Source organism: Phyllobates terribilis, unplaced genomic scaffold (assembly GCF_046119375.1).
Source record: "Phyllobates terribilis strain yellow unplaced genomic scaffold, ASM4611937v1 Scaffold_4__5_contigs__length_816908805, whole genome shotgun sequence".
Classification (NCBI taxonomy): Eukaryota; Metazoa; Chordata; class Amphibia; order Anura; family Dendrobatidae; genus Phyllobates; species Phyllobates terribilis.
The window spans coordinates 518,097,399-518,124,897 of record NW_027362764.1 but is presented as its reverse complement, the minus strand read 5'-3'; the positions used below and the strand labels follow the sequence as shown (position 1 = coordinate 518,124,897).

Here is a 27,499-nt window from a genome sequence, read left to right as displayed (position 1 = left end):
GTTATACTGTATGAACCTGCTGCAGAATAGATGACATTACCAGACTGCAAGAAATGCACAGCAGCATCTAGTTTACAGTCCTCTCACGGCCTCTGCTCATGACACAACACAGTCCTTTCTATAGCTTATTGTCGGGAATTGCCACAGGTTCTTGAAGGAGGAAAATAGGGCCTGAAATTATTTCTCAACTATCAAAATAATTGAAATCTGTTTTTGTTTTTTTGCCCAGGATATGAAACGGAGACTATTTGCATTGCTTGTAAGAGAATCCTCTCTAAATATGCCCAGGAGAGCAGTAAAGGTCAACACTATGTGCCATGAATGCACAATTTTACAAATAACGGATTCTAAAAGCAATTGTTGGAGTAACAATTTTTTTTCACAACATGCCTCTAAAAAACAAAACAAAACAGGATTCTATGCTTTTATATACAGCTAAGAAAAAGTATAACATCAGAAAATAGATTTTCCAGCTGATTCTTGATTAAAATATTTCAAAAACGTATTCCATGTTGCAAAAATTGGCACTCGCAATAAATCTAAGCATGATGTAGTTTCCTATGCAATCCAGACTTAAAAAAAAGTCTATAATCATTTATGATTGAGGGCTTTTTTTAGTCAAACTCGTAGGAAACTACATCATGCTTGGATTTATTGTGAGCGCCAATTTTTGCAACATGGAATAAAAGTTTTTGAAAAATTTTAATCAAGAATCAGCTGGAAAATCTTCTGTTTGTTATGCAGTCTTTGGCCACAAGGGGCAGAAGTGGCATTTCTGTGCTGAGAATTGTTGAAAGCCTCAACCAAGGCGAGCTGTACTATACCTGTGTGCATATACCAGCTGAGCAGATGTCCTAAGGACACAATCAAAATAGGTCATGTGAATGGAAACCAATGGATATGTTTGGCTTATGTGCTGTGAGCCTTTCTTAAAGTACAATGCAAAAGAAGTGTGAATAGGGTCTGATACCTGAGGCCAAAACCGGTATTCAAACATATATGTTTTAAAGAGAATAACGCCTATGAAGCCAATATTCTGTAGTAGCCACTACAACTCCCCTATATTTTCTATTGAAAAATGAGATAGGAGGCATGACTGTTCTTCCTTGTTAATTCATGAAGCTCCCAATGTTCGATGAATGGGTAATGGCATCTTCAGACCCCTTGATTTTCACATAAGGCATAGGCCATATTGGGTGTGTGGAGCCATGAAGTGCCTGTACATTGATGTACTGTCCATCTTGGCAGGAGTAGGAAAAATAGCTCCACTTTAACGAATTAGTCCACTCAAAAAGGTTACTAAGGACAGACTTGGTGCAGGTCATTCCACTTAAGTAGGACCCAAGGGCTCTGTAGTGATCACCCTTTCACCCCTGCACAGGTATGTGGCATTTGCTGCTACAGCCCCTAGGTTTGCGTCCACAGAGCAGCGGCTGGCCGGGGCAGCGAGTTGAGAAAAGAAGGTGACTACAATATTAGCATGCCAACAGCTGTATACACTAATGTGTAAACCACCTTCCTCACTGTCCACTGGAATGGAGTGGTGGCACCCAACAGTGACGGCAACTGGCACATGAGCGCAGGAAGCAGAAAGAGATACAGAAAGAGATATTTGGGTACCATGTAGTGGAGATGGACTTAGGTTGATGTGGCTATCTAGTTATACATCTCCTACACAGCTACAAACACAGGGAGCGATGTATAATTCCATAACTAGGAATGTTTTTGTAGTATAAATTATTGGCAATTTGTGACTCTCCAGCTGTTAAACTAGAAGGTCATCACAGCATGCTAAATCTTACAGTTTCACAGTAGGTAGTGAAACACAGGTCGTAGACCACCGAAATAATCAGATATATATAAAACACAAATAATTCATAATTCATTTCAGCAATGAATGTACGTGTTGAACAATATACAGACAAGCACTGATTACTCAGCAAATGCACTAAACGCCAGCTAGGAATGTTATACAAGGTAGACATACTGTATATAGACTTCATACTGAACAGTGGGCAGCTGAGCGGTATTTATTATTATGTGGGTAGTCCTCATCTGCAATAATGTGATGTTCAGTTTGGTGCACTCACTCGTGGGCACAGCTAGTCCACATCTAATTGTGTCCCGTTCAAGATGGTTTTCACAGGCTCTTATGGTGGTTTAAAGATTTAAGTGGCTTCAGATTCTCTGCCAATCAATAAGGTTCAGAAAGACACAGACTTCAAAAGCCGCCTGGGACTGAGTATTATGGGAAACTATGGGATCCCCAATGGCTTTCCCCCACTTGCTCTCCTGGACTGACAGGTCTCTCCTTATACATGAATGCAGGGAGAGACCTTTCACTCCAATAGTGCAGACAGGGAGAGCCTCTGGAGACCCTCCTATCTGACTAGTCTTCAGAGTGGCTCGGTCAGCATGCATCAGCTGTTAGGTTCCCTTTAGTAGACCTTGAAATAATAATACATTAACTAGAGGGAACCGGACAGCAGGTACATGCTTTTCAGGGTTTGGACTGCATGTATCAGACACTTTAATCCTAAACAACTCCTTTAAAAAGGGTTGTACCATTAGCAAAGTATTTTTAATTAGTATACATTTGAATAATAATAAATTACTTAAAGAAATGTGTTAAAAAAAAAAAATCCTAATAAACTTATAAATATGCCCCTGCTATGTACTTGCTATGTACTATGTATTTGCGGTTTCCGACTTTGCACAGCTACTAAAGTTCATCGTCAGCACAAACCACAACTCCTTGCCAGGTGACAAGTCATAAGTCACTTATGGTAAGTGACTATACAGATGACACAGCAGGGGCTCACAGCTCCTACTTTCTGTGAGGTAACACATTTCCCTGCCTGTTTTATCACAGGAGTGAGCGTTTCTGCTGCATCTCCTGCCCGCTGAGCTCATCATAAATCAAGTCAGTGACATATGAGCTCACAGGCTACCGAAGTTCCTTGATTTGTGATGAACTCGGGGCTGTAGGCGAGGCAGAAACACTCACTTCTATGATAAAACAGGCAGGAAAATGTGTTATCTCACAGCAAGAAGCAGTCCCTGCTGTGTCATCTGAGTACCTCTCTTAGGCCAAGAGCTGTGGTATGCACATACTATGAACTGTAGCAGTTTGCATGGTCGAACACAGCAAATAAGACAGCACATAACAGGAACACATTTATAAGATTATCTCAGCATAGGAATTTTTTTTTTTTTTTAACACATCCAATTGTGGAACTTATTATTTCAATATCTATTAAATAAAATGTTCTTTATTCGTGATACAACCCCTTTAAAGGTGTTTAAGATTAGAAAATCCCACTGCTTTCTTTAAGCCGAACCACACCAGTCTACTGTGTCTTGTAACGACGCTCAACTTTTGTGAGCAAGGTTGACTTGCAGTACCATAGACAACCTGTGTACAGGTATGGCACTGTTTATGGACGATAATATACATTCTAATAATTCTAAAAAACCCTTTAAAACAGATCTAATTCCAGTATTGTATTTCTGGTGAGCAAAAAAAGCAATTTTCATTCGGTTGGTGTTACATGGAAATAACGAGGGCACCTTCTTGCATGCAGTAAGGCCTAGACTTGCAATTCTACCACATAAGCCTTTTGTGGTTATTGGCTTCCAGCATGTGATTGAGAACATATAGTATGCATCAGAAATATGTTATAGAATACTATGACCATCTGCTTCATCAATAATTCAGTGCCATATCCTTTCAGATGCATTAATATTGCTGATAAATTAGTCATTATTATGCACAAAAATCTCCTTTTTTCAGATTTGTAACATATTGCGTAGAGTACAATGTGACCTGGCATCAGATTAATATACCCCAAAACCAAATGTTTAGGAAAAAAAATATGGAGACTTTTTTCATGCAGAAGGAAGGATGAGATGTTACTTTCATGTGTAAATAAGCACTACACATTTCTTTAGGTTGTTCTAATCTTAGAAGCCTATAAAGTGAAGACCTTTATGTCAGATTATCCATACCATTAATGTTCAAAGCCACTGTACTTCAGAGGAATTCACAAAGGATGAATTCATTCCAGGACCTCATACAAACACTATTATGTATGCCTATCAGTTCAGCTTACAATCTGAAGAACGTCAAGGTTTGCTTCATGCAATTGGTTTAAAAATATTCAATACTTTTGCAGGTTCTATCCTCAACAAATCCACCAATCAGCTGATTTAGGGGCCACAAAACACCAGAAGTAGCCAGGATCTGTAAATTGTGTAGTGGCCATAAATGGTACTTCAAGCTGTCTTCCATACAGTTATATTAGGAGAGATCTTACACGACACAATGTATGGAGCTGCACAAATTCAGCTGATTGAAAAGGGTTCTAGGAGTTGGACCCTCACTAAATACACTTCTATTTAGGCAAAAAAAAAAAAATTAATGGGAGCCCGTCTTTATGAAAATATTGAGCAGCCACAGACAGATAATTTTTCTAAATGGCAATCAAAAATGTTAATGCCACCCAAAAAGACCCGACAGTAGAGCAAAACTTATGGGCTGTGGGATCCCAGCAAGCAGAGAGATTTCACAACCATCCAAGATCCCCCTAACTGTAATAATGCGAGATCTCACATTTAGAACTAAAGCAGAGCTGCCACAACTTTACTAAACAGTTACTGGATGGTAACGGCTCTAATGATGTTACCATTTGGTAACCACTTAAAAGAGGATGTGATGGTGCTTAGGGGCAAAGGGTGAAAGGGAACCTGTCACCAAGTTTTTGCTACGTAATCTGACAGTATTATGATGTAGGGACTGAGACCCTGATTCCAGCGATGTATAACTTTGTTATTTTGATACAATCACTGGTTTATCTGCTACAGATCTAGCAGTTCTCTAAATACTGAGCTCTGTATAACCCCGTCCACACCACTGATTGGCAGCTCTCTATGTACACTGTACATTCACAGAAAGCTGCCAATCAATGGTGGGGGAGGGGTTACACAGAGCAATTGACTAAAACACTTAGCTCTGTAGTGATAATCTCCTGCTGATAAAACAATGATTTTATTGTGCATATTTAGAAAAGCTGTGTGTACACAAATGTGCATCTGTAGCAGAGTTCTAGGTACAGGGAATGAATTAAGTATTGAACACGTCAACAATTTTCTAAGTAAATTCATTTCTAAAGGTGCTATTGACGTGAAATTCTCACCAGATGTCAGCGAGAACCCATCCAATCCACACAGGCAAAGAAATAAAACCATGTGTGGATTGGAAGGGTTGTTACCGACATCTGGTGAGCATTTCATGTCAATAGCACCTTTAGAAATATATTTATTGGTGACGTGTTCAATACTTATTTCACCCGCTGTATGTATATATGAGCTCCACACCCGAAGAATGACACTCCGAAACGTGCGTTGGGGCGGCATATCCTGGACCATGGGTAAGACTACGGACTTAACACTTTAATACCTTACTTCATATCTGATCTTTCATAATCACCAATACTTACTTGATCTGCAAATTTCTTTCATTATATAGGAGTCCTGGTGTTCAGTCAGGTGACACAGGTCACATGATCAATTGAATCTACATGTATTCAGAATTATTTTTCTTTTTGACCCCGACTTCACTTGGTCCCTTAATCAGTGTATGTAGTGTGATATCTTACTAGGTAAGATTGTTGTGATTGTATTACATTTCTAAAGATATACCCTATGTATTTGGGCTTTGCCTCCCTGAAATTGCTTTGAGCTCATCCCGTTAACCGTAATTAATGTAGGAAAACATTTTCCAGTTTGGGCAAATGCTACTTAGTATTGTTTCTGTTTTTCTCATTATTAAAAAAAAAATGTCTTTGTATTGTGGACTTAATAAAACTTCTGTGATTTTTTTATACAATTCTTAGAGATAATGACTCAATTTCTTGTTTGTGATAGGATGTGTGTGTATTACACACAAACGCACGAGCGCCAGAGAGCACATATATGTATACATATACCCAAGATGAAACAAAAAATTGCAAACGTAAATTTAAAACAATGTCACAAATATGGCTGGCTAATAAAAAAAGATTCATAAAATAGGTAAACTTGGAAGCTAGATCGTAAGCAAAGAACCAGCTAAAAACCATACTGTTACAATTATAACTGCTCTCTGCCTGATGAGTACAGAATTATATATTGTATATTCTCTAATCAAAATTGTGGGTCTAATGCAGAGGTTATTTTTTTCTACAGTTAAATGAAATGAGTCATCAGAAAATAACCAATTGTTTAAATTAGTTGTTTTTTTTTTTTTTTATAAAGAAATTTATTTTTACAAGTTTGTTATTTTTTCCCCCCATATCACAATGTTTATTAAAAATTTGAAAATTTTTGAAATTTTCATACTGGCCACTAGGGCTTTTTTAGAGACCAACTTCCTGCTGTTTCAGGAAATTAACATGCACATTAGCCATAATGAACAGCCTCCGGCCCTATCTTTTGAATTGAAGCATTTAATGAGTGTGTGAAAAGGTCATTGTGAAGGTAGGGAGAGCAAGGTCAGCAGTGACATCACCCAATGTGATTGGTAGATTCTGTGTTATCACCTGTGTATAGAGGTGATATTAGACATTGTAACCCTGCCTCTGACAATAAGGAATTTGCTGTGAACTCATCCTAAAAGGACAGATTACTCACTTTGTTTTTCATGAAATTTTTTTTATATGAAATAAAAAAAAGATTTGAAACATACTAGGGATTGCACATCAGTAGAAGGACCTTGGTATTCTGGTTAAACTAAGCAGCAGTACTCAACGTCAAGCAGCAGCTGCAAAAGCCAATAACGTTTCAGGATGTATAAAATTAGAGATAAAAACTCAAGATCTCAGTATAGTGTTACCTCTCGATAGTAAATTGGGTGAGACTCGACCATTTAAGTCTATGGGTACGTTAAAAAAAACAAAACAAAAACGGATGCCATATGGAGTCACAGCGTGGAATTAGATTTTTACGGATACATTGCAATTCTGTAACACCCTAAACTGTAAATGATTAATAGCTGTTGCTGTAAAAATGGATTGTATACAGTCTGCACACGGACGAGAAGGGAAAAGAAAAAAACACTTTAAACTGAATGATTTTGTATATGCTCGTTTGAACCTACCCTTCTAATGAGAGGTTAGGTTAGAATTTGTTAATAAAAAAAGATACCTTGCAGGCGATCTATTATATGTTCATGGGTAGTCATTAGAAAGAACATGATTTATACCTTCCAAAAGGCCTAGAGGATATTCATTACATGGAATAAAGGCAATTTCAGCAGCTAAATAGGAAAGAATTCTTTACAGTTAGAGCAGGCCACGTTCACAAGTTCAGCATTTTTAAGCCAAAACCAGGAGTGAGTGATAAATACAGAAGTGGTAACGTGTTTCCATTATACCTTTCCTTTGATCTTAGCTTACAAATACTGAAGTGAAATCGTGACCAAATACTGAACGTGTGAATGTGGCCTAACAGCATTTTAAAAAAAAAAAAGTTCAATACTTTTCTATTAACAAGAGGCATTTTGGGTAATAAATAATCTAGCGACAATGTATTTTTGGTTGAGAGAGGTTTAATCCCTTAGTGACCGAGCCAATTACCATATTTTTCGGTATAAGACGCACCGGACCATAAGACGTACCCCAAATTTTGGGGTGGAAAATAGGAAAAAAAAGTATTTTTTATAAGATGGGGGTTCATCTTATAGTCAGAATAAGTATGGTATCTAACCTGGAGGGCAGTGGAGTGAGGGCCACAGGAGGCAGGCTCCTTCAGCGGGAAGTTGCAGTGGAGCAGGAGTGCAAGGCCTTCCGTTCCCTCCCTCAGGAACCCGGCGGCTGCAGCAGAAAACGTGAGATGCTGTAGGGCCTGTGCCTGGCTGGGGCACTTAGCCTGGCTGGTTCATGTGTCGGGCCGGGGTCTGGCCGGGTTCCTGTGCAGGGTTGGGGGCCTATGCAGGGCCGTTGCCGTTAGCCTGGCTGGCTCTCGGGCCGGGGGGGGGGGGGTCCGTGCCCGAGCCGGGGGGCCCCGTGCCCGAGCCGGGGGGGCCCCGTGCCCGGGCCTGTACAGGGCCGGGGCTGCGGCGTCGGGCGGTAAAGCAGAGCGGCCTGCGCGGCTTTCCGGTGGCCATCTTCCTAAAGCTATGATCTACAGTAAAATGGCTGCCGGAGCTACCGGTCTGCGCATGCGCCGGCTCGGACGGCCATTTTCCTGAAGATCGCGTCCTCGGTAAGACACCGGCACCGGAAAGCCGCACAGACCGCTCTGCTTCACCGCCCGACGCAGCTGACAGCCTGACACCAGCCCCAGCCGCTCAGCCACCTCGTTCCCGAAGGAGGGAGGGCACCCCTGCTCCACCACCACCGCAAGTATTCAAAACATTCGGACCATAAGACACACCCCCCATTTTCCTCCCAATTTTAGGGGAAAAAAAGTGCGTCTTATGAAAAATAAGGCATGTCCTTAATGACTAGGCCAAATTTTAAAATTCTGACCACTGTCGCTTTATGCCATAAAATCCCACTGATCCCACTGATTCTGAGACTGTTTTTTCAGGACATATTGTACTTCATGACAGTTGTAAAATGTCTTCGATATGACTTGTGTTTGTGAAAAAAACAGAAACTTGGCGAAAATGTTGAAAATTTAGCAATTTTCAAACTTTGATTTTGTTTGCCCTTAAACCAGAGATATGTCACACAGAATAGTTAATAAATAATATTTCCCACACATCTACTTTACATCAGCACAATTCTTGAAACTATTTTTTTTTTGTTAGGAAGTTCGAAGGGTTAAAAGTTGACCAGCGATTTATCATATTTTCAACACACACTTTTTTTTTTAGGGGCCTCATCACATATGAAGTGACTTTGGGGGGTCTGTATGACAGAAAATACCCAAAAGTTACACCATTCTAAAAACGGTACCCCTCAAGGTGCTCAAAACCACATTCAAGAAGTTTATTAACCCCTCAGGTGCTTCACAGGGACTGAAGCAATGTGGAAGGAAAAAAAAATGAACATTTAACTTTTTTTCCACAAAAATTTTACTAGACCAAATTTTTTTTTTTTATTATTTTCACAAGGGTAACAGGAGAAAACGAACCTCGTAATTTGTTGTGCAATTTCTCTTGAGCACTCCATTTGTGGGGGAAAATCACTATTTGGCGCACGGCAGGGCCCAGAAGGCAAGGCGCACAGTTTGAATTTTTGAACGCAAAAATGTCTGGAATCTAGAGCGGATGCCATGTCGCGTTTAGAGAGCCCCTGTGATGCGCTTAAACAGTGGGAACCCCCACACGATTTTGGAAACAACACCCCTCAAGGATTTGATCAAGGGGTATAGTGAGCATTTTGAACCCAGAGGTATGACACAGAATTTGATAACATTAGGTTTTCATATTAAATACATCATCATTAGTGTTGAGCGCAAGTGCTCGTTACTTGAGTTTGCATTGGATACTCGGGTATGCACCAAGTATCGCGGGTGCTCGAATGACATGCTTGAGTCCCCATTTCGCATGTTTCACGGCTGTTAGAAACCCCCCAAAAAACATGCAGGGATTGCCCGTGTATTGCAAGCAATCCATGCGTGAATTTTTGGCAAAACATGTGGGGCGGGGGCTCAAGCATGTCATTCGAGCAACCGCAATACTCTGAGCATACCCGAGCACCCGATACAAACTTGAGTAGAGAGCACTTGCGCTCAACACTAGTCATCATATTGTCATCATAACCACAACCCTTACCGAACTCTGTCCCCAACCCTAACACAACGGCAAAGAATGGAAATTTTTTTTATTGTAGAATTTTTGTCTAAGGGGGGTGATTAGTGATGAGCGAGCTTGTACTGTTAAACCTTTCAGCGCACACGCTCGGGTGCTCACAGAGTATTTGCGGTGTGCTCGGCATCTATGTTAGTGTCGCTGCGGCTGCAAGTGTCACGGCTGTTAAACAGTGGTGACACATGCAGGGATTGCCTATTTGTTAGGCAATCCCTGCATTTGTCACACCTGTCTAACAGCCGTGACACATGCAGCCGTGGCGACGTTAACATAGATGCCGAGCACGCTGGAATTACTCGGCGAGCACCTGGGCGTGCTCGCTGAAAGGATTAACAATATACGCTTGCTTATCACTAGGGAGACATAAGGGGATTTGATTACTTAAAGGGTGATAAACCTCATCACAGTGATCAAAAGAAACAAATAGGAAAAACTGCCTATTGTTGCCGGGTACCAGCCGGCAGATCTTGGCGAGCACACTGCGCATGCGCCCACCATGTTTTTTTACAGGAAAATGATGCAGAGGGCCGGGGACAGAGCAAGAGGGTCCGGGGGCCATTATTTCTCGCTCCTTTGACATATATATCATGTCAGAAGAGAGAAAAATCATTGCAACAGATGGCACAGCTTTTTTTTTGTGACTGCCGTTATTCACTGAATAACGGCGATCACGTGATCGGGAACCGGAAAATCCGGCAGTGATCATGTTCTCCAGGGTCTCAGCTACCCTCAGTAGTTGAGACCCCGGAGATTTTCTGACTCTGGGGGGGTGCTACAGCCTTATTCCCGATCACGGTTTTAAAATGGCAATGGGGGGAATAAGGCCACTTAACTAATGCGGTTTTAATGTGCATCGGCGGTCATTAAGGGTTAAAGCAAAAAACTGAAATTCTAAATAATGACAGATTATATTTTCACCTTGCTAATTTATTCATGCAATATAACAATACGATTTCTCACAATAGAAAGGGCAAAATTAAGTTCAGATTTAGACAGAGATTTGGTTTTGCCCTATAGCATTGACATATTTGTTTTTTCTTGAAGCATGGGCAAATTAAATTACCATGATTTTAATGTGACTCCAAATTTGCATTAACATTGTGTCGTTTAATTGAAATGCTAAGTTGCTGGTGAGGTAAAGAAGGGTCTCTGCTACACCTAGCCCACTGAGCGGAGAACTAATTAATGTTGCCCACACTCATGTTACAGGCTTCTTGGCATTTAACTCATAAATGCTGATTAACCCTGGATTATAGTGCTACATCCCAGTACTTCACACTAGTTCTCTACCCTGATATAAAGTAATCAATTTCTATTATATATTGTGCAACTACACAAAATATTAAAGTCGAATTTCACATTTATGACCCTCATTGCTATTTTTATATTTTGTAGGCAAAAACAGGTAATATCCTGACAATTCTGCCGGATATATCACAGAGAAGAGACAGTAGTGCAGTGGAAAAAGTCAAAAGTTATAAATGGAAGTTATGTATTGAACTGTGACATGGACCCCTAAAAACCAAATGTAGTAGAGGAATATTACTATAAAGGCCCACTGCTTATCCTTCAAAAAGAAGGATTTAAAAGAGGTCTACCTAAAAAAAAATAAAAAAAATCTGCTGCCTGGGAGTTTCTTCTGCTGCGACCCCGAAACCAATAACAGCAGAGGGGCTTCACCTTGGGGTGCTGTGCTAAGTAATGAGGCATCACAGCGTATTCCGTGTCAGTACACATCACCTTATGGCATTATACAGATTTCAAAACATTTTAAAATGCAAAACTAAATCTAGAAATGAATGTGTAAATTACACAAGTATAATTGCCCCCACCGGAATTAAAAATTCATAAAATAAAAAAAGGATTCCCCTGTGTGGTGTCAGCGATCATTGGTTACAAAGATCTCATTTAGAGCCCATTGATTCCAATAGGCTTTGTGTAATTTTCCTCTGGCTGCTCTGTATAGAAACTGAACACTTTCTTTTCAGCTGATGGCTTGGAGCTCAGGCAGCAGTGACGCAGTCACCAACTGAAGCCGTCTAATAGAACGGGATTGTGCACAGTGGACATTCCCTTTTAAGCTCTGTTGACTTCATGTTAGAATCTTATACATGTGGCCAATCCTTAACTTCTCTTTAAAAGAAACTAACTATGAAAAACATGCTCCAACGCCTTCACCCAATGTGAAAAATTCGGTTCGACAAAGTATAAGAGATCTTCACTGAATAATATGCAATGGAATAAGCTTTTCTTTAAATGAACAGACATAATTAAAAAACTACCTATTGCTTAAATCAGGTTTTTGTGTTGCATGTATTTAAAAAAAAAAAAAAAAGTTTTCATATCATGATTTCACTACGAAGAAAAATTAGTAATCTTGCAATTGCGCTCAGCCAATCTCCTGTGTTCTCTGTGAGACAGCCACTGACTGACTTGTCGGCTTATCTCAGGGAGAAAAATGAGATGGGAAGTCCGACATTGGACATGCACGATCTACATCTCTCCCGATCATCGGTCGGCCGGTGCCCCAATACACATCAGACAGTTGGCCAAACCTGTCGATATCCGTCTAACATGTATGGGGGTCTCCACAGATCACACTGAAAAGGCCTGTTCGGAACCTCTGATGGGCAGGGGAGGAAAGGGGGAAGCATTTCCTTTTTTTCCCTTTATGTTCTTATGATAAGTTTCATTCTGGTGAAAAAGTAAATGCCCTCCAGAGAAGAGTCTCTGTTACTGCCAACTTAGTTTAGGAGGAAATTAGTATATTAGGTGCCCTAAACCTTAGAAGTAAATATCTCTGCAAATGGGAAAGGAGAAATAAAAAAGTAAAAACTGTTTGAAGACTGAACTTCGGTGGGTATTTGGGGAAAAGAGGTCTGGCAGTGACCTCAAATTCATTCATGGTTTAAGGAATCAGAGGAGGTTGTGCTCCAAACATCTCCACAAGGCGAGTCCATATTCCACATCTACACTTTACTATGGTCTACTAAGTATTGCCCTATGAAACGCACCTTGATTAGTTTTTAACATATATACACTGTTCATTAACCACTGCATTATGTCAACTCTTAATCTATACCGTCATTATACATTACGGGTTCAATGGTGGGGAATATGACCAGGTATATCATGACTGAAACAGGTAACAAATATATGAAACAGGTCCTAATTAATCAGCAACAACCAGAGGAAAAAAGACCCCTAAAAAATAACTTTTATTAATTACATTTAAAAAGGACTGAAAAAAATCCATACACGAACAATAATCCTCAAGAAATCCTCAAAAAATGGGACATCAGATTTAGATCTTATACCGACAGGAAGGAATGCAGATTAATACTGTCCCTATTTTATCCCTAATTCCTCTCCCTTCCTGGCAGCGGAGGTTGGCACCCTAATTTGTACTCCGTGGCGCCCTCGCTCCACGTCGGTGTCCCTTATTTCCCTACAAAAACCCTCTTCAAAATATTAAAAAAACACAATGGTGAGAAAAGGGTAGAAAAATAAGTGAACGTATAGGATTTAGAAGCTGATATACAGATGCCAGCAACTGGAGACCAGAATAGATGATTAATCCTAGTGTTGCTTAAATAAAATTAATTCATAGATAGTTAGCAGCTAATATCTTGATGCAATATATTCGATCCACTACACAGCTATCTTGATCAATCTATCTTGAATAATAAATCTCCAGTGTGGGTTCCACACAGATAGGTATCACATATATAGCATAATATAAGATCCACAATTAGTCATTAGGGCAAAATTAGTCATTAGAGCAAAAGATTATCTGTAGAGGGCTATTCAACACAATCAGTCTGACAATTCATACAGATAAAGAATGGCACCTAAGACTTAATATTCCCATATATATAGTCCCAAACAAAAAATGGCACTTATTATTAGTAGACCCTTAGTCCCTCTGACAATTCATACAGATAAAGAGTGGCAATTAAGACTTAATAGTCCCATGAAAAAAAATGGCACTTATCATTAGTAGTCCCTTAGTTCCAACACGTTTCCCCCCGGTTTCATCGTTTTGGCCCCACGAATACTTTTCTGGGGTAGATACATCAACGACATCCTCGTCCTGTGGGCAGGACACCAGGCATCCTTTCGGTCTTTTGTGGCTTACCTGAATACCAACACCTTTGGTTTATCTTTTACATGTGAGGTAGGAGTGGAGGAGATCTCTTTTCTCGATGTGCATATCTCGAGAAACAGAGATGGCTCTTTGAAAACTACACTGTACCGCAAACCATCAGCAACCAACAGTCTTCTTGAGTGGGGGAGATTCCATCCTCCCCCTTTGGAGAGGGGTATCCCCAAGGGACAGTTCCTCAGGGTTCGGAGAAACTGTTCCTCGTGGAATGATTTCCAGTCTGAATCACATGATCTGGCAAATAGGTTTCGTGTGAGGGGATACCCTGAAGGCCTATCAACAAGCTAGGGCAGTAGATAGATCATCCCTTCTTATCCCAAGGGATAGACCTGACTAAGCCCATTACACGGTTGATAGGCACTTACGATGATCAGTCAAGAAGAGTCATGGAAATCCTTAAAAGACCCTGGGATATCCAACAGGCAGATTCAGATGTGGAGGGCATGATTTCAAGGACACCTTCAGTCACCTATAGGAGGGGTAAATAAGAAGAAGAGAACCACCGATAGATAGGTCCAAAAGAGACAAAATAATTTTATATAAAAAACCTTTATTCTGAAGTTATGGTTAAGTGGCACTACATGCACAAGTATGACCGCACTGCAGGGCCAAACACGAAATGCAAAACATTCATTATTGTAACTAATACACCACCCCCTGACGAAGGACGTATATGTCCGAAACGCACGTCGGGGCTGTACCGCACGGTGCCATTCGCACAGCTGGACCAATAATGCAGGTATAGAATTATTGCTTGTTACTGGATATGTCGTCACGGACCTAGCATAGGTATTAACATCCAGGCATATGGTACACGTGAATGGTCAATCAAATTATTATGTGTTTATATGTGTATTATATGCCATGGTTCTCAAGTTAATGATTCACGATTATCCATTTTGCCTATTTTCCTGTCATTTACCTGTTCTTCCTCTCTTGCTACAATGGTTCTTTGATGTTGAGTCCAGCATAAGGATTATTGTGTAATAGTTACAATAATGAACATTTTGCATTTCGTGTTTGGCCCTGTAGTGCGGTCATGCTTGTGCATGTAGTGCCAATTAACCATGACTTCAGAATAAAGGTTTTTTATATAAAATTCTTTTGTCTCTTTTGGACCTACCTATCGGTGGTTCTCTTCTTGTTCTGTATCTTACCGAATGGTCTGCCATTGTAAATTGGTCCATATGGTAAGAACACTATTATTTGTGGATTTGATGATCTGTGGGTCCAAATATGGTCATTCGTTTGTGCTGTCACATTCAGTGTTTTTTGTAACCTATAGGAGGGGGAAGTCTGTGAAGGATGCTGCTGTACATAGCCACTTTGCTCCCCAGAAGGAGGGTACATGGCTGCAGAATAGATCCAAGGGTACATTCAGGTGTGGTCACTGTTCTTTTTGAAAATTTATCACACCGTCTAAAAGTTTTGCGAGTACAGTGACTAAACGGGTGTACGATATGAGAGATTTTGCCAACTGTAGGACATCGGGGGTGGTGTATCTCTGCACATGCACATGTTCGATGGACTACATCGTGAAAACAAAACGTTAACTACGTGTTCGGATTGGAGAACACCTTGGAGATGTGAGACATAGCAGAGGTACACCACTTGCCAGACATGTAATCTCTAAAAATAGAGGTGATGCTGGATGTATTTCATTTAGGGTCCTCGAGGTTGTGGAACAATAGATCAGAAAGGGAGATAGGAATAAGAAAATACTCCAACAGGAAGCCAGTTTGATCTTCTGGATGGAATCAATGGCCCCGGGGGCCTGAGTGAACAGTTGAGCTTTTCGAGCTTCATCTGATTTGAGAGTGTGCTATTGAGGGCTAAATAGAACCAACTTTAGTGTGATACTGGCCTTTGGCCATCACTTATATGTACCTATTAGGGTTACCTTTATATCTATATTTTGGGACTATGCTACATATCCTATCCTTACTCGAACAACCCTGCATTTTTTGAAGGGCAAATAAGAGGATAAATGTGGACAACACCTACATTTTATGTAAGGAGATATCCGCCCCCCTTTTTTTATTATTTTTTATTTTTTGATATGCTGATTTCTCCATTTCCCCTTATATTTATTATTCCCCTCTGTGGAGAAATGTGAGTACACCATTTGGGCTGACTCTGAAATTGTGCCACCAGCTTCTCCTCCAGTGAATTTTTTTTTAAGGATAATTATTGGTTTCCTGGGTGGGTACTGGAGTTCTCTCTGTCACTTCTGGCAGGTACCACTAGATGTTAGCTTGTTTGCCTGGTCTGCCTTCCATCTGTGCGCTCCGGCAACTCTAGATGCGTTCCAGTGACCTCACTTCTGGTTTGCGTCATCAGTGAGTCGTCACTTCCGTCGGCGTGCGTTCCACAGACTTGTATCCGGCTGCAAATTGAGACATGTGCGCATTGGGAGACACAACAGGGGTAAGCGAATTATACATTGGTGGGGGCTTCTTATACAGTACAGACCAAAAGTTTGGACACATCTTCTCATTTAAAGATTTCTCTGCATTTTCATGACTATGAAAATTGTACATTCACACTGAAGGCATCAAAACTATGAATTAACACATGTGGAATTATATACTTAACAAAAAAGTGTGAAACAACTGAAAATATGTCTTATATTCTAGGTTCTTCAAAGTAGCCACCTTTTGCTTTGATGACTGCTTTGCACACTCTTGGCATTCTCTTGATGAGCTTCAAGAGGTAGTCACCGGAAATGGTCTTCCAACAATCTTGAAGGAGTTCCCAGAGATGCTTAGCACTTGCTGGCCCTTTTGCCTTCACTCTGCGGTCCAGCTCACCCCAAACCAGCTCAATTGGGTTCAGGTCTGGTGACTGCAGAGGCCAGGTCATCTGGCGTAGCACCCCATCACTCTCCTTCTTGGTCAAATAGCCCTTACACAGCCTGGAGGTGTGTTTGGGGTCATTGTCCTGTTGAAAAAAAATGATGGTCCAACTAAACGCAAACCGGATGGAATAGCATACCGCTGCAAGATGCTGTGGTAGCCATGCTGGTTCAGTATGACTTCAATTTTGAATAAATCCCCAACAGTGTCACCAGCAAAGCACCCCCACACCATCACACCTGCTGCTAGAACTCTATGTGGCATTGACCTGGTCTCTAATCTGAGCTGCTGTTGACCTGCGATTTCTGAGGCTGGTGACTCGGATAAACTTATCCTCAGAAGCAGAGGCGACTCTTGGTCTTCCTTTCCTGGAGCGGTCCACATGTGAGCCAGTTTCTTTGTAGCGCTTGATGGTTTTTGCAACTGCACTTGGGGACAGATTCAAAGTTTGCCCAATTTTTCGGACTGACTGACCTTCATTTCTTAAAGTAATGATGGCCACTCGTTTTTCTTTACTTAGAATTTGTATTATGGCAAGAAAAAAGCAGCTAAACAGTCTATTCAGTAGGACTATCAGCTCTGTATCCACCAGACTTCTGCACAACACAACTGATGGTCCCAACCCCATTTATAAGGCAAGAAATCTCACTTATTAAACCTGACAGGGCACACCTGTGAAGTGAAAACCATTTCCGGTGACTACCTCTTGAAGCTCATCAAGAGAATGCTAAGAGTGTGCAAAGCAGTCATCAAAGCAAAAGGTGGCTACTTTGAAGAACCTAGAATATAAGACATATTTTCAGTTGTTTCACACTTTTTTGTTAAGTATATAATTCCACATGTGTTAATTCATAGTTCTGATGCCTTTAGTGTGAATGTACAATTTTCACAGTCATGAAAATACAGAAAAATCTTTAAATGAGAAGGTGTGTCCAAACTTTTGGTCTGTACTGTACATTATATATATATATATATATATATATATATATACAGTCATATGAAAAAGTTTGGGCACCCCTATTAATCTTAAGCTTAATGTTCTATAAAAATTGGTGTTTTTGCAACAGCTATTTCAGTTTGATATATGTAATAACTGTTGGATACAGTAATGTTTCTGCCTTGAAATGAGGTTCATTGTACTAACAGAAAATGTGCAATCTGCATTCAAACAAAATTTGACAGGTGCATAAGTATGGGCACCTCACCAGAAAAGTGACATTAATAGTTAGTAGATCCTCCTTTTGCAAAAATAACAGCCTCTAGTCGCTTCCTGTAGCTTTTAATGAGTTCCTGGATCCTGGATGAAGGTATTTTTGACCATTCCTCTTTACAAAACAATTCCAGTTCAGTTAAGTTTGATGGTCGCCGAGCATGGACAGCCCTCTTCAAATGATCCCACAGATGTTCAATGATATTCAGGTCTGGGGACTGGGATGGCCATTCCAGAACATTGTAGTTGTTCCTCTGCATGAATGCCTGAGTAGATTTGGAGCGGTGTTTTGGATCATTGTCTTGCTGAAAGCTCCATCCCCTGCGTAACTTCAACTTTATCACTGATTCTTGAACATTATTGTCAAGAATCTGCTGATACTGAGTGGAATCCATGCGTCCCTCAACTTTAACAAGATTCCCGGTGCCGGCATTGGCCACACAGCCCCAAAGCATGATGGAACCTCCACCAAATTTTACTGTGGGTAGCAAGTGTTTTTCTTGGAATGCTGTGTTTTTTAGCCACCATGCATAATGCCTTTTTGTATGACCAAACAACTCAATCTTGGTTTCATCAGTCCACAGGACCTTCTTCCAAAAAGAAATTGGCTTCTCCAAATGTGCTTTTGCATACCTCAGCCGACTCTGTTTGTGGCATGCTTGCAGAAACGGCTTCTTTCGCATCACTCTCCCATACAGCTTCTCCTTGTGCAAAGTGCGTTGTATAGTTGACCGATGCACAGTGACACCATCTGCAGCAAGTTGATGCTGCAGCTCTCTGGAGGTGGTCTGAGGATTGTCCTTGACTGATCTCACCATTCTTCTTCTCTGCCTTTCTGATGTTTTTCTTTGCCTGCCACTTCTGGCCTTAACAAGAACTGTCCCTGTGTTCTTCCATTTCCTTACTATGTTCCTCACAGTGGAAACTGACAGGTTAAATCTCCGAGACAGCTTTTTGTATCCTTCCCCTGAACAACTATGTTGAATAATCTTTGTTTTCAGATCATTTGACAGTTGTTTTCAGGAGCCCATGATGCCACTCTTCAGAGGAGATTCAAACAGGATAACAACTTGCAAGTGGCCACTCTAAGTAGCTTTTCTCAAGATTGCATACACCTGGCTATGAAGCTCAAAGCTCAATGAGGTTACAAAACCAAAAACAGTGCTTTAGTAAGTCAGTAAAAAGTAGGTAGGAGTATTTAAAACAAGAAAATGATAAGGGTGCCCATACTTATGCACCTGTCAAATTTTGTTTGAATGCAGATTGCACATTTTCTGTTAGTACAATAAACCTCATTTCAAGGCAGAAACATTACTGTGTCCAACAGTTATTACATATATCAAACTGAAATAGCTGTTGCAAAAACACAATTTTTATAAAACATTAAGCTTAAGATTAATAGGGGTGCCCAAACTTTTTCATATAACTGTGTGTGTGTATATATATATATATGGTGTGGATGTTTCCTTTCAAACATGCAGCATTGATTGGTTGTCTGAGGAGAGAGATTGATGTCCTCCTCAGGTCCCCTGATGAACCCTGGTGGAAACCAGGGGGAAACACGTTGGGACTAAGGGACTACCTACTAGTGATAAGTGCCATTTTTTTTCTTGGGACTATCTATATGGGACTATTAAGTCTTAGGTGCCATTCTTTATCTGTATGAATTGTCAGACTGTTTGCTCAAATTGTAGCTTGTAGACCTAGAGATTATTGTGTTGAATAGCCCTCTACAGATAATCTTTTGCTCTAATGACTAATTTTGCCCTAATGACTAATTGTGGATCTTATATTATGCTATATATGTGATACCTATCTGTGTGGAACCCACACTGGAGATTTATTATTCAAGATAGATTGATCAAGATAGCTGTGTAGTGGATCGAATATATTGCATCAAGATATTAGCTGCTAACTATCTATGAATTAATTTTATTTAAGCAACACTAGGATTAATCATCTATTCTGGTCTCCAGTTGCTGGCAGGCATCTGTCCCATTGAACAGATTATTACTATATACCGGCTTTCTAAAACCTATACGTTCACTTATTTTTCGACCCTTTTCGCACCATTGTCTTTTTTTTAATATTTTGAAGAGGGTTTTTGTAGGGATATAAGGGACACCGACGTGGAGCGGGGGCGCCAAGAAGTACAAATTAGGGTGCCAACCTCCGCTGCCAGGAAGGGAGAGGAATTAGGGATAAAATAGGGACAGTATTAATCTGTATTCCTTCCTGTCAAAATAAGATCTAAATCTGATGTCCCATTTTTTGAGTATTTCTTGAGGATTATTGTTGTTAGTGTATGGATTTTTTCAGTCCTTTTTAAATGTAATTAATAAAAGTTATTTTTTAGGGGTCTTTTTTCCTCTGGCTGTTGCAGATATATCATGACCCAACCTGTTCTCCATACAGAAACATAATTAGGAAGTGGAATGCAACACGCCAGGCTTCTGAAACGGTCAATACTTGGCATCGTGAGCCACGCTGAATGAAAACTTTTTGCATCAGTTATACTTTTACTGAAACATTTGCATATTTCCAATAGTAAAACATGTAACCTCTAACATAATGCAATATTACAACAAGAGCATTAAACATGTATGGGAAATGTGTGTGTGAACTGTATTTAAATAAGTAATGAACGGATCTTGAACATTAATAAGCAATTGATGAAAGGATCCACACTATTCGGAGGCAAACGTATGATCCATGGAAAAGACAGGAGATTTCAATTCTCTAGGAATTATTTATTTATGTAGATGATATTACAGCATTGCTTCCATACTAATGAGGTAATTAGGCTTCTTATAGATAATCTCATGCTGGTTTGGCTGCACTTTATGCATTATAGGCAGTCAATTAGTGTATACAGTAAGATTATCACACAGTGATATAACCACTTATCATGACCAGGCATTCACTTTGTGTGTTAGATATAATGGCAGGTTCAATAGAACCTCAACATATCAGCAGCAAAACCTCATTATTTGTCTTTAATTGAGCTGTACTGTATTTATTCAATGCTCTTATATATTTTCATGGACAAAGTTAACAGAGACCAGAAGCCAGTTTATTCAGCTCTAGGCACCCGTCTTGGTGGTAGGACAGTACATGCCTTGCAGATTTTCTAAAACCTTAATACAGGGTCCTACAAAATTTTAGGTCATCAGCCCCACTTGTAATTTTGAATAGGTTTTCCAAGAATTTAGTATTGGAGATTTATCATTATTATAGGTCATCAATATCACTTCAGAGGGTTCAACTCTCTGCAACAACATGGATCAGCCAGTAAAAGGGGCTACGAAGAACTGGAAGTGGCCCAGGTCAGAGTAGTGGCCATAAATAGTACTGCAAGCTCTCTCAAAATATAAATGGATGAGAGATGACAATCATACACAGTTACAGCAATTTTGGTGTGACTATGAATGGTAGTGTCAACTCTCATCCACTTCTATTTTGAGAGAGCTTGCAGTACTATTTGTGGCTACTACTCTGAACTGGGCCACTTCCAGTTCTTAGTAGCCCCTTTTACCACCTGATTCGTGTTGGTGCAGAGAGTTGAACCCTCTGATGACCTATAAAAAAGATGGGTCATCAATGGTTAACAGAGCTGTGCCACTTCTGGATCTCCTTGGTCCCTTCAATCAGCTGATCATAGGGGCACAGGTGTTATCACAATCATCTGATATTGAGGACATGTCTGAAACATAAAAGTCACGGAAAATCCCTTTAAACTGAAAAAAAGGCTTTGTGCCATGCCTCAGCCCACCCCAACCAACAATACCTTTAATTGATCATCGACAACTCTGGTGACTTCTCCTGCCATTGACTCCAAAGTCTCTTGAATGGGGGTTGGTAAATTATTAGCTCCGGCCCATGCTGCTCCTCCAAGGTGATACAAATTTGGCAAAAGCTGCAACACACAAAGGAACATATGCAGAGATCACTGCCACAAGTGACAGCGATTTCATTAAAATGCATTGCTAACTATTCTAATCAGACGTACTGTTTTTGAATTCTTAGCATCACGCATAAGTCTCTCTGCGGACTTGACATCCTCTAGGACAAAATCAATGCCACAGTTTCTTAGCGAGTTTAGGTGGTCTTGTACTTTGACACAAATACGATCAATCATCTGTAAAGCAGAAAGTTAAAGCTAGGTGAATACAGATCTAGTAGATTTTAAAACACATAAAAGCAAAAAAAAAAAAAGTAAAATGTAACATTTGTCACTCTCCCATTAAATGTACGGTATGACCAAAAGCCTATGCACTGCTATTACCATTCAAGATAAGTCCTAGCCATCTACAAAGTAGTTTGCTTCAAGACAGCATCAAAAAAGTAAAGACTGGAAAAAAATATTCAATGATCTTGTTGAAGCACCACTACTGCATTTTTTTCAGCACTGGAGTGGCGCTTTAAATGTAAGCCCCTGGTCATACACTCACCCTCCCCATTTTCAGTACTGCTCCGGTCCTCCCGCGCCATCTTGTGAGCGCAGCTTCTGATAGCCAGAAGTCAGAGAAGCTCCGTCACAAGCTCTCAAAACAAGTCTACGAGAGCCAGAACGAGGCCACCACGAGGCTCTCATAGACTTGTATTGAAGAGTGACCTCCGGTCACTCAATGAAACACTGGAGTTGCGAGCAGGTCACTTTTCACAGGACCGGAGAGGCAGGAATACCAATGAAGGCGGCAGAAGGTGAGTATATGATAGGGAGCAGGGGACTTACATTTAAAGCACCACTCCAGAGGTGCAATGAAAAAAAACCGCTGGAGTGGTGCTTTAAATAAAGTAGTCAATATAATAACCTTTATTGACATTTATGACAAAAGCCATGACATTAGGCCACCTTTGTCCAGATGAACTGCATTAAATCAGAATGGGTTCTGTTAACGCCAAAAAGCTCAGCGGAAACTTAAGAATAGTGCTGCAAGCTGTTCTATTCTTGCTATTTATCAAAAGTAACCGTAGTGGAAAGCCCCAATGCAAGTGTGAATATAGACTAAAGAAATAAATCCGAGCCACCAACTAATCAGCCATAAAATTGGTTTAATTAAAGGGATTATCCAGGACCATTTAATTCTCAGGGTCTAAGAACTACCATCTACCTACCTGTTGTGCCCGAAACAGGCCGCTCCTGCGGGCGATTATGTTTGTTGAAGTCACGTTGACACAGCAGTGGCTTCTCTTCCGCTCTTGCTTTGTCGACAGGGTGTGACAGGGAGCTGGATTTCAAGCGGCATGCCATCGGCACTCACATCCTGTCAAACAGAGCAGCCCAGAAGAAGAGCTGCTCTGTTGAAAAGGAGCAGCTGAATCGCCGGCAGGAGCGGTCTGTGACTGATCTACGCCGGCGGCAGGTAGCGGTCTCTGTTCGCAACTACCTGTTAGTTTTTAGGCCCATAGTAAAAAACAACCCATTTAATACCAGATGTTGATGCTACAGTGAACAGAGCCTTAAAACCGCAGGCTTGTAGTTATCTGATTGTAATTAACAGATATTTCTAACAAATTTTTAATGCGTATGAATGGCAATAGACAGGTTATTACACAATTTCGTATCCATGGTCTATGGTTATAAGGTATATTTAGCATTTACTCAAATAGAAATGTGTGTACTTTATTGGTTAAAAATTACTACAATATTAGGATTTTTTGGTTTGGTTACGAATAAAATAAAAAAAAAAAAAAAATTATATATATATATATATATATATATATATATATATAAATAAATAAATAAATAAAACTGTAAATAATAATTATCCATGTCGAGCCTGAATACTGGCAGCTTACATGCTGTGTAGTGCTGGTGACAATGCTCTGCTGCAGTCTGTAGGCCTGCTCCTGAAGGTACTTTCTTGTTTCATGGTTCCTCAGCAAATAGTTTTCAATCTTTAAAAGATATTAAAAAAAAATAAAATAAAATAAAAATAGATCAAAAGAACTTGTTTTCACAATGGTAATAAACACAGAAAGCAAACAGATCTCTGAGATCATTAGAATTGCATTTCATTACAAATAGTCTGATTACCTATGAAAAAGGTTGCCATGCTAGAAGGGACTTAAATGACATCTAATGACTTTAAATTGATTTTTTCATTAAAAGAATTAATGACATGCATAGGCCAAAAACATTGAGGTTTAGAACCCAATATAGAATCATTTAAATGTTCCAAGATTAAGAAAAATATACAAGTTAATTATGTGCACTGAATATTGATGTCTCTCTCAAATTCCAAATTTGAGAAGGACAGACTGTTTGAGGGTGGGCCAGCTGTATGTATATTAAATCACTTAAAACTGACACAAAGAGGAAAAAAGAGAAGACTAGCACTTGATTTAACAGGTGTAATGCTAAAGGGAACCTGTCAGCAGGTTTTTGATTTGTTTTCTGAGAGCAGCATGATGTAAGGGCAGAGACCCTGATTCCAGTTACATGTCACTTACTAGGCTGTTGCTGTTTCAATACAATCAGTTTTATCAGCAGGAGATTATCATTACAGGACAACTTGGCAAGTGACGGGTGGCTTAACCACACCCCCAGCAGTGATTAGCAGCTCTTTGTCACTATACAATGTACACCGAAAGCTGTGGTGTGTGTGGTGTTATACACAGCTCAACAACTGAGCTCTGCTAGATCTGCGGCAGAGAAAACGGTGACTATCATAACTGCTGCATCCAGTAAACTAAGCAATACATCGCTGGTATCGGGGTCTCTGTCCCTAAGTCGTGCTGCTATCGGATTACATAGCAAAAACCTACTGACTGATTTCTTTTAACCCCGGCGCACTGGTCCGTACAGGTCAGAACAGACCTACCATTAGGAAGTGATCTCGGATCTGGGAACTATCCTTTAGTAATATTCTTCTCTATTCCAGGGATGTCTCCTTCAGCCCACAGGCTATGAATGGAGAGGAAGCTGTGACTGTGCCAGACTGACGTCATCTTACCTTTTGTAAGGCTTCCTCTGTTTTTTCTGGGTTCGTCTTCAGTGCTTGGGAAGCATCATTTATAGGTATAGGCATAAACCGCAATGTATAATTCCTAAAACACAAAGTTTAAATTCAAAACATTGCAGAAGTCTTAAAAGGAAACCTGTCCCCTGATGCATGCTGCCTTTACTGAGATCGGCATGAATCGGAGCCTCGCTGTGCGACTGCAGAGAAGTATGGTTATTCTCTGAAGTACTCTGGAGTTTGAGAAAATATACTTCAAAGATCCTGCCGGGGAGGAGGTAAGGAGACTAGAGGCACTGGGAGAAGGTGGCCAAGGGTGGTGCCACACTAGTCTCCTCTCCAGCTAGGATCCTTGGCTGCATCTTTAGAGTATATGTACAGAAACCCCAGAGCGTTCCAGAGATAAATATAAATGAACACAATCATGCATCGAGGCTCTAATTCATGCCGCCTGTGATGTATTAGATACTTTTTTCATTGCATGTTTAGGGCATTTTTATCGCTGCAGTGACAATATTTCGGGGGCTCATAGCTAGGGATGGGCGAACCCAAACTGTAAAATTTGCAATCCATACCGAACACCTAGTGTCCGTGTACTTCACCCTGAAGTCCGTGTTACTGTTTGGGTTCGGCAGCCCGAACATCCTATGGTTTCCCACGCTGTCACTCTGTGCGACAGCGCGAGAAACACCAGCTCTGATCAGCGGTAAGTTCGGTACCACCGGTCAGAGCGCTGCAGTTCCCACGCTGTTATACAGATGACAGCGTGTGAGCCAGCAGCTGTGACCAGCGGTAAAAAGTTTACTACTCTGACCCGCATAAGCCTGGTCTTGCTGATAGCAGGGAGAGCAGGCGAGGCTTCTGAGAGTATTCATCAGCCAATGCCTGTGCAATAAATAAATAAAAGGACGCGGGACCCCCTTTATTTTTGCTAACTAGCACAAGCAAAGCTGACAGCTGCAGCACCTAGCTTTATATTGACTGGTTATTAAAAATAGAGGGGTCCCACGCCGTTATGTAAATAAACAAAAAAAAAAACTGTGTTGTGCCCCCCCCCCCCATTTTTGACAACCAGCCACGCTAAAGCAGATTGTTGGGGGCTGAGATTCTCAGACTGGGAAGGGACCATGGATATTTGCCCTCTCCGGCCTAAAAATAGCAGTCCACAGCCACCTCAGAAATGGCGCATCCATTAGATGTGCCAATTCTGGCACTTTGCCAGGCTCTTCCCACTTGCCCTGGTGTGGTGGCAAGTGGGGTAATATTTTTGGGGTTGAAGTCAGCTTTGTAATGTCAGCTGACATCAAGCCCACAGGTTAGTAATGGAGAGGCGTCTGTAAGACACCTCCATTACTAACCCCAAAGTCAAATGTAATAAAAACACAGCCAGAGCAAAGTCCTTTAATTGAAATAAAAACAAACACCGACTCCTTTATTTGAAAGAAACACTCACCATCCTCTTTCACCTATTTATTAATGTAAAATTAAAAATAATAGAACACCATATTCCTTACCGGTCTGACAATCCATTTGTCCCACAATGAGTCCAGCTCTGCTTCAACTGGATTTCATGGCTGAGCGGTGGCATGATGCGACCGCACAGCTGTGAATCCAGGAGACACTGAGCTGCTGAGAGCGCAGCTTCGGTGACCTGAGGTGACGTCATTGAGGTTACCGCAGGTCACAAGCTGCAGGTTCCCAAGGGCAGCTCACTGTAAGCGGGCCGATGAACTGCGGTGACCTAAATGAGATCACCGCCAGCACTGTGAGAAATTTCTATACTATATTTATAAATGGAGGTATTTACTAATAATATTATTACTACTACTACTACTACTACACCTACTACATATTGGGATAGGATCTTTGAGATGGAAAAATCCCTTTAAGTCTTCTGGTATTATGTATGGTATATGCCCCTATCCACAAACCCAATCTCCCTCGCACATCCCCCTCCCCAAAGGCTGGGGGTCTAGACAACTGCTTAACCGACAGCCTATTATCATATAAATGTCACCAATATTAAGTTTATGAATTTTGCTAGTAAGGAGACCATATTCTGTAGCACAGGGGCTTACAGCTTGCAGCATCCTTTTCTCTGGCCCCCCGACAGATTCCCGAGTACCGCAGTGCACGGGCCAGCGGTCTAGTTTTTGATCTGTGATGTATACAGTAGTCTCTGTGTCTCCTATGTGATGAATACCGCAGTATCAGTGTCTCCTATATGATGTGTATACACCAGTCTCAGTGTCTCCTATGCAATGTATATATAGCAGCCCCAGTGTTTCCCATGTGATGTATACTGCAGGTTCAGTGTATTCTATGTGATGTATACACAGCAGCCTCAGTGTCTCCTATGTGACGTACACTGCAATTTTAGTGTCTCCTATGTGATGTATATACAGTACAGACCAAAAGTTTGGACACACCATTTAAATTTTTTTCTGTATTTTCAGGACTATGAAAATTGTGCATTCACACTGAAGGCATCAAAACTATGAATTAACA

At 40.6% G+C, this 27,499-nt stretch overlaps 1 protein-coding gene across 3 annotated transcripts in view; it reads right to left on the bottom strand.

Moving 5' to 3' along the window:
- The window catches only part of CARMIL1 (capping protein regulator and myosin 1 linker 1), a 344,138-nt gene that overhangs the window by 115,313 nt on the left and 201,326 nt on the right, over positions 1–27,499 (bottom strand). For all 3 annotated transcript variants that reach the window (XM_073678871.1, XM_073678872.1, XM_073678873.1), the window contains exons 23-26: positions 24,986–25,079; positions 23,829–23,927; positions 22,036–22,164; positions 21,814–21,942 (exon numbers count right to left, since the gene is read on the bottom strand). In XM_073678871.1, the coding sequence (XP_073534972.1) occupies positions 21,814–21,942; positions 22,036–22,164; positions 23,829–23,927; positions 24,986–25,079 (451 nt within the window). The remainder of the gene's footprint in view (positions 1–21,813; positions 21,943–22,035; positions 22,165–23,828; positions 23,928–24,985; positions 25,080–27,499) is intronic.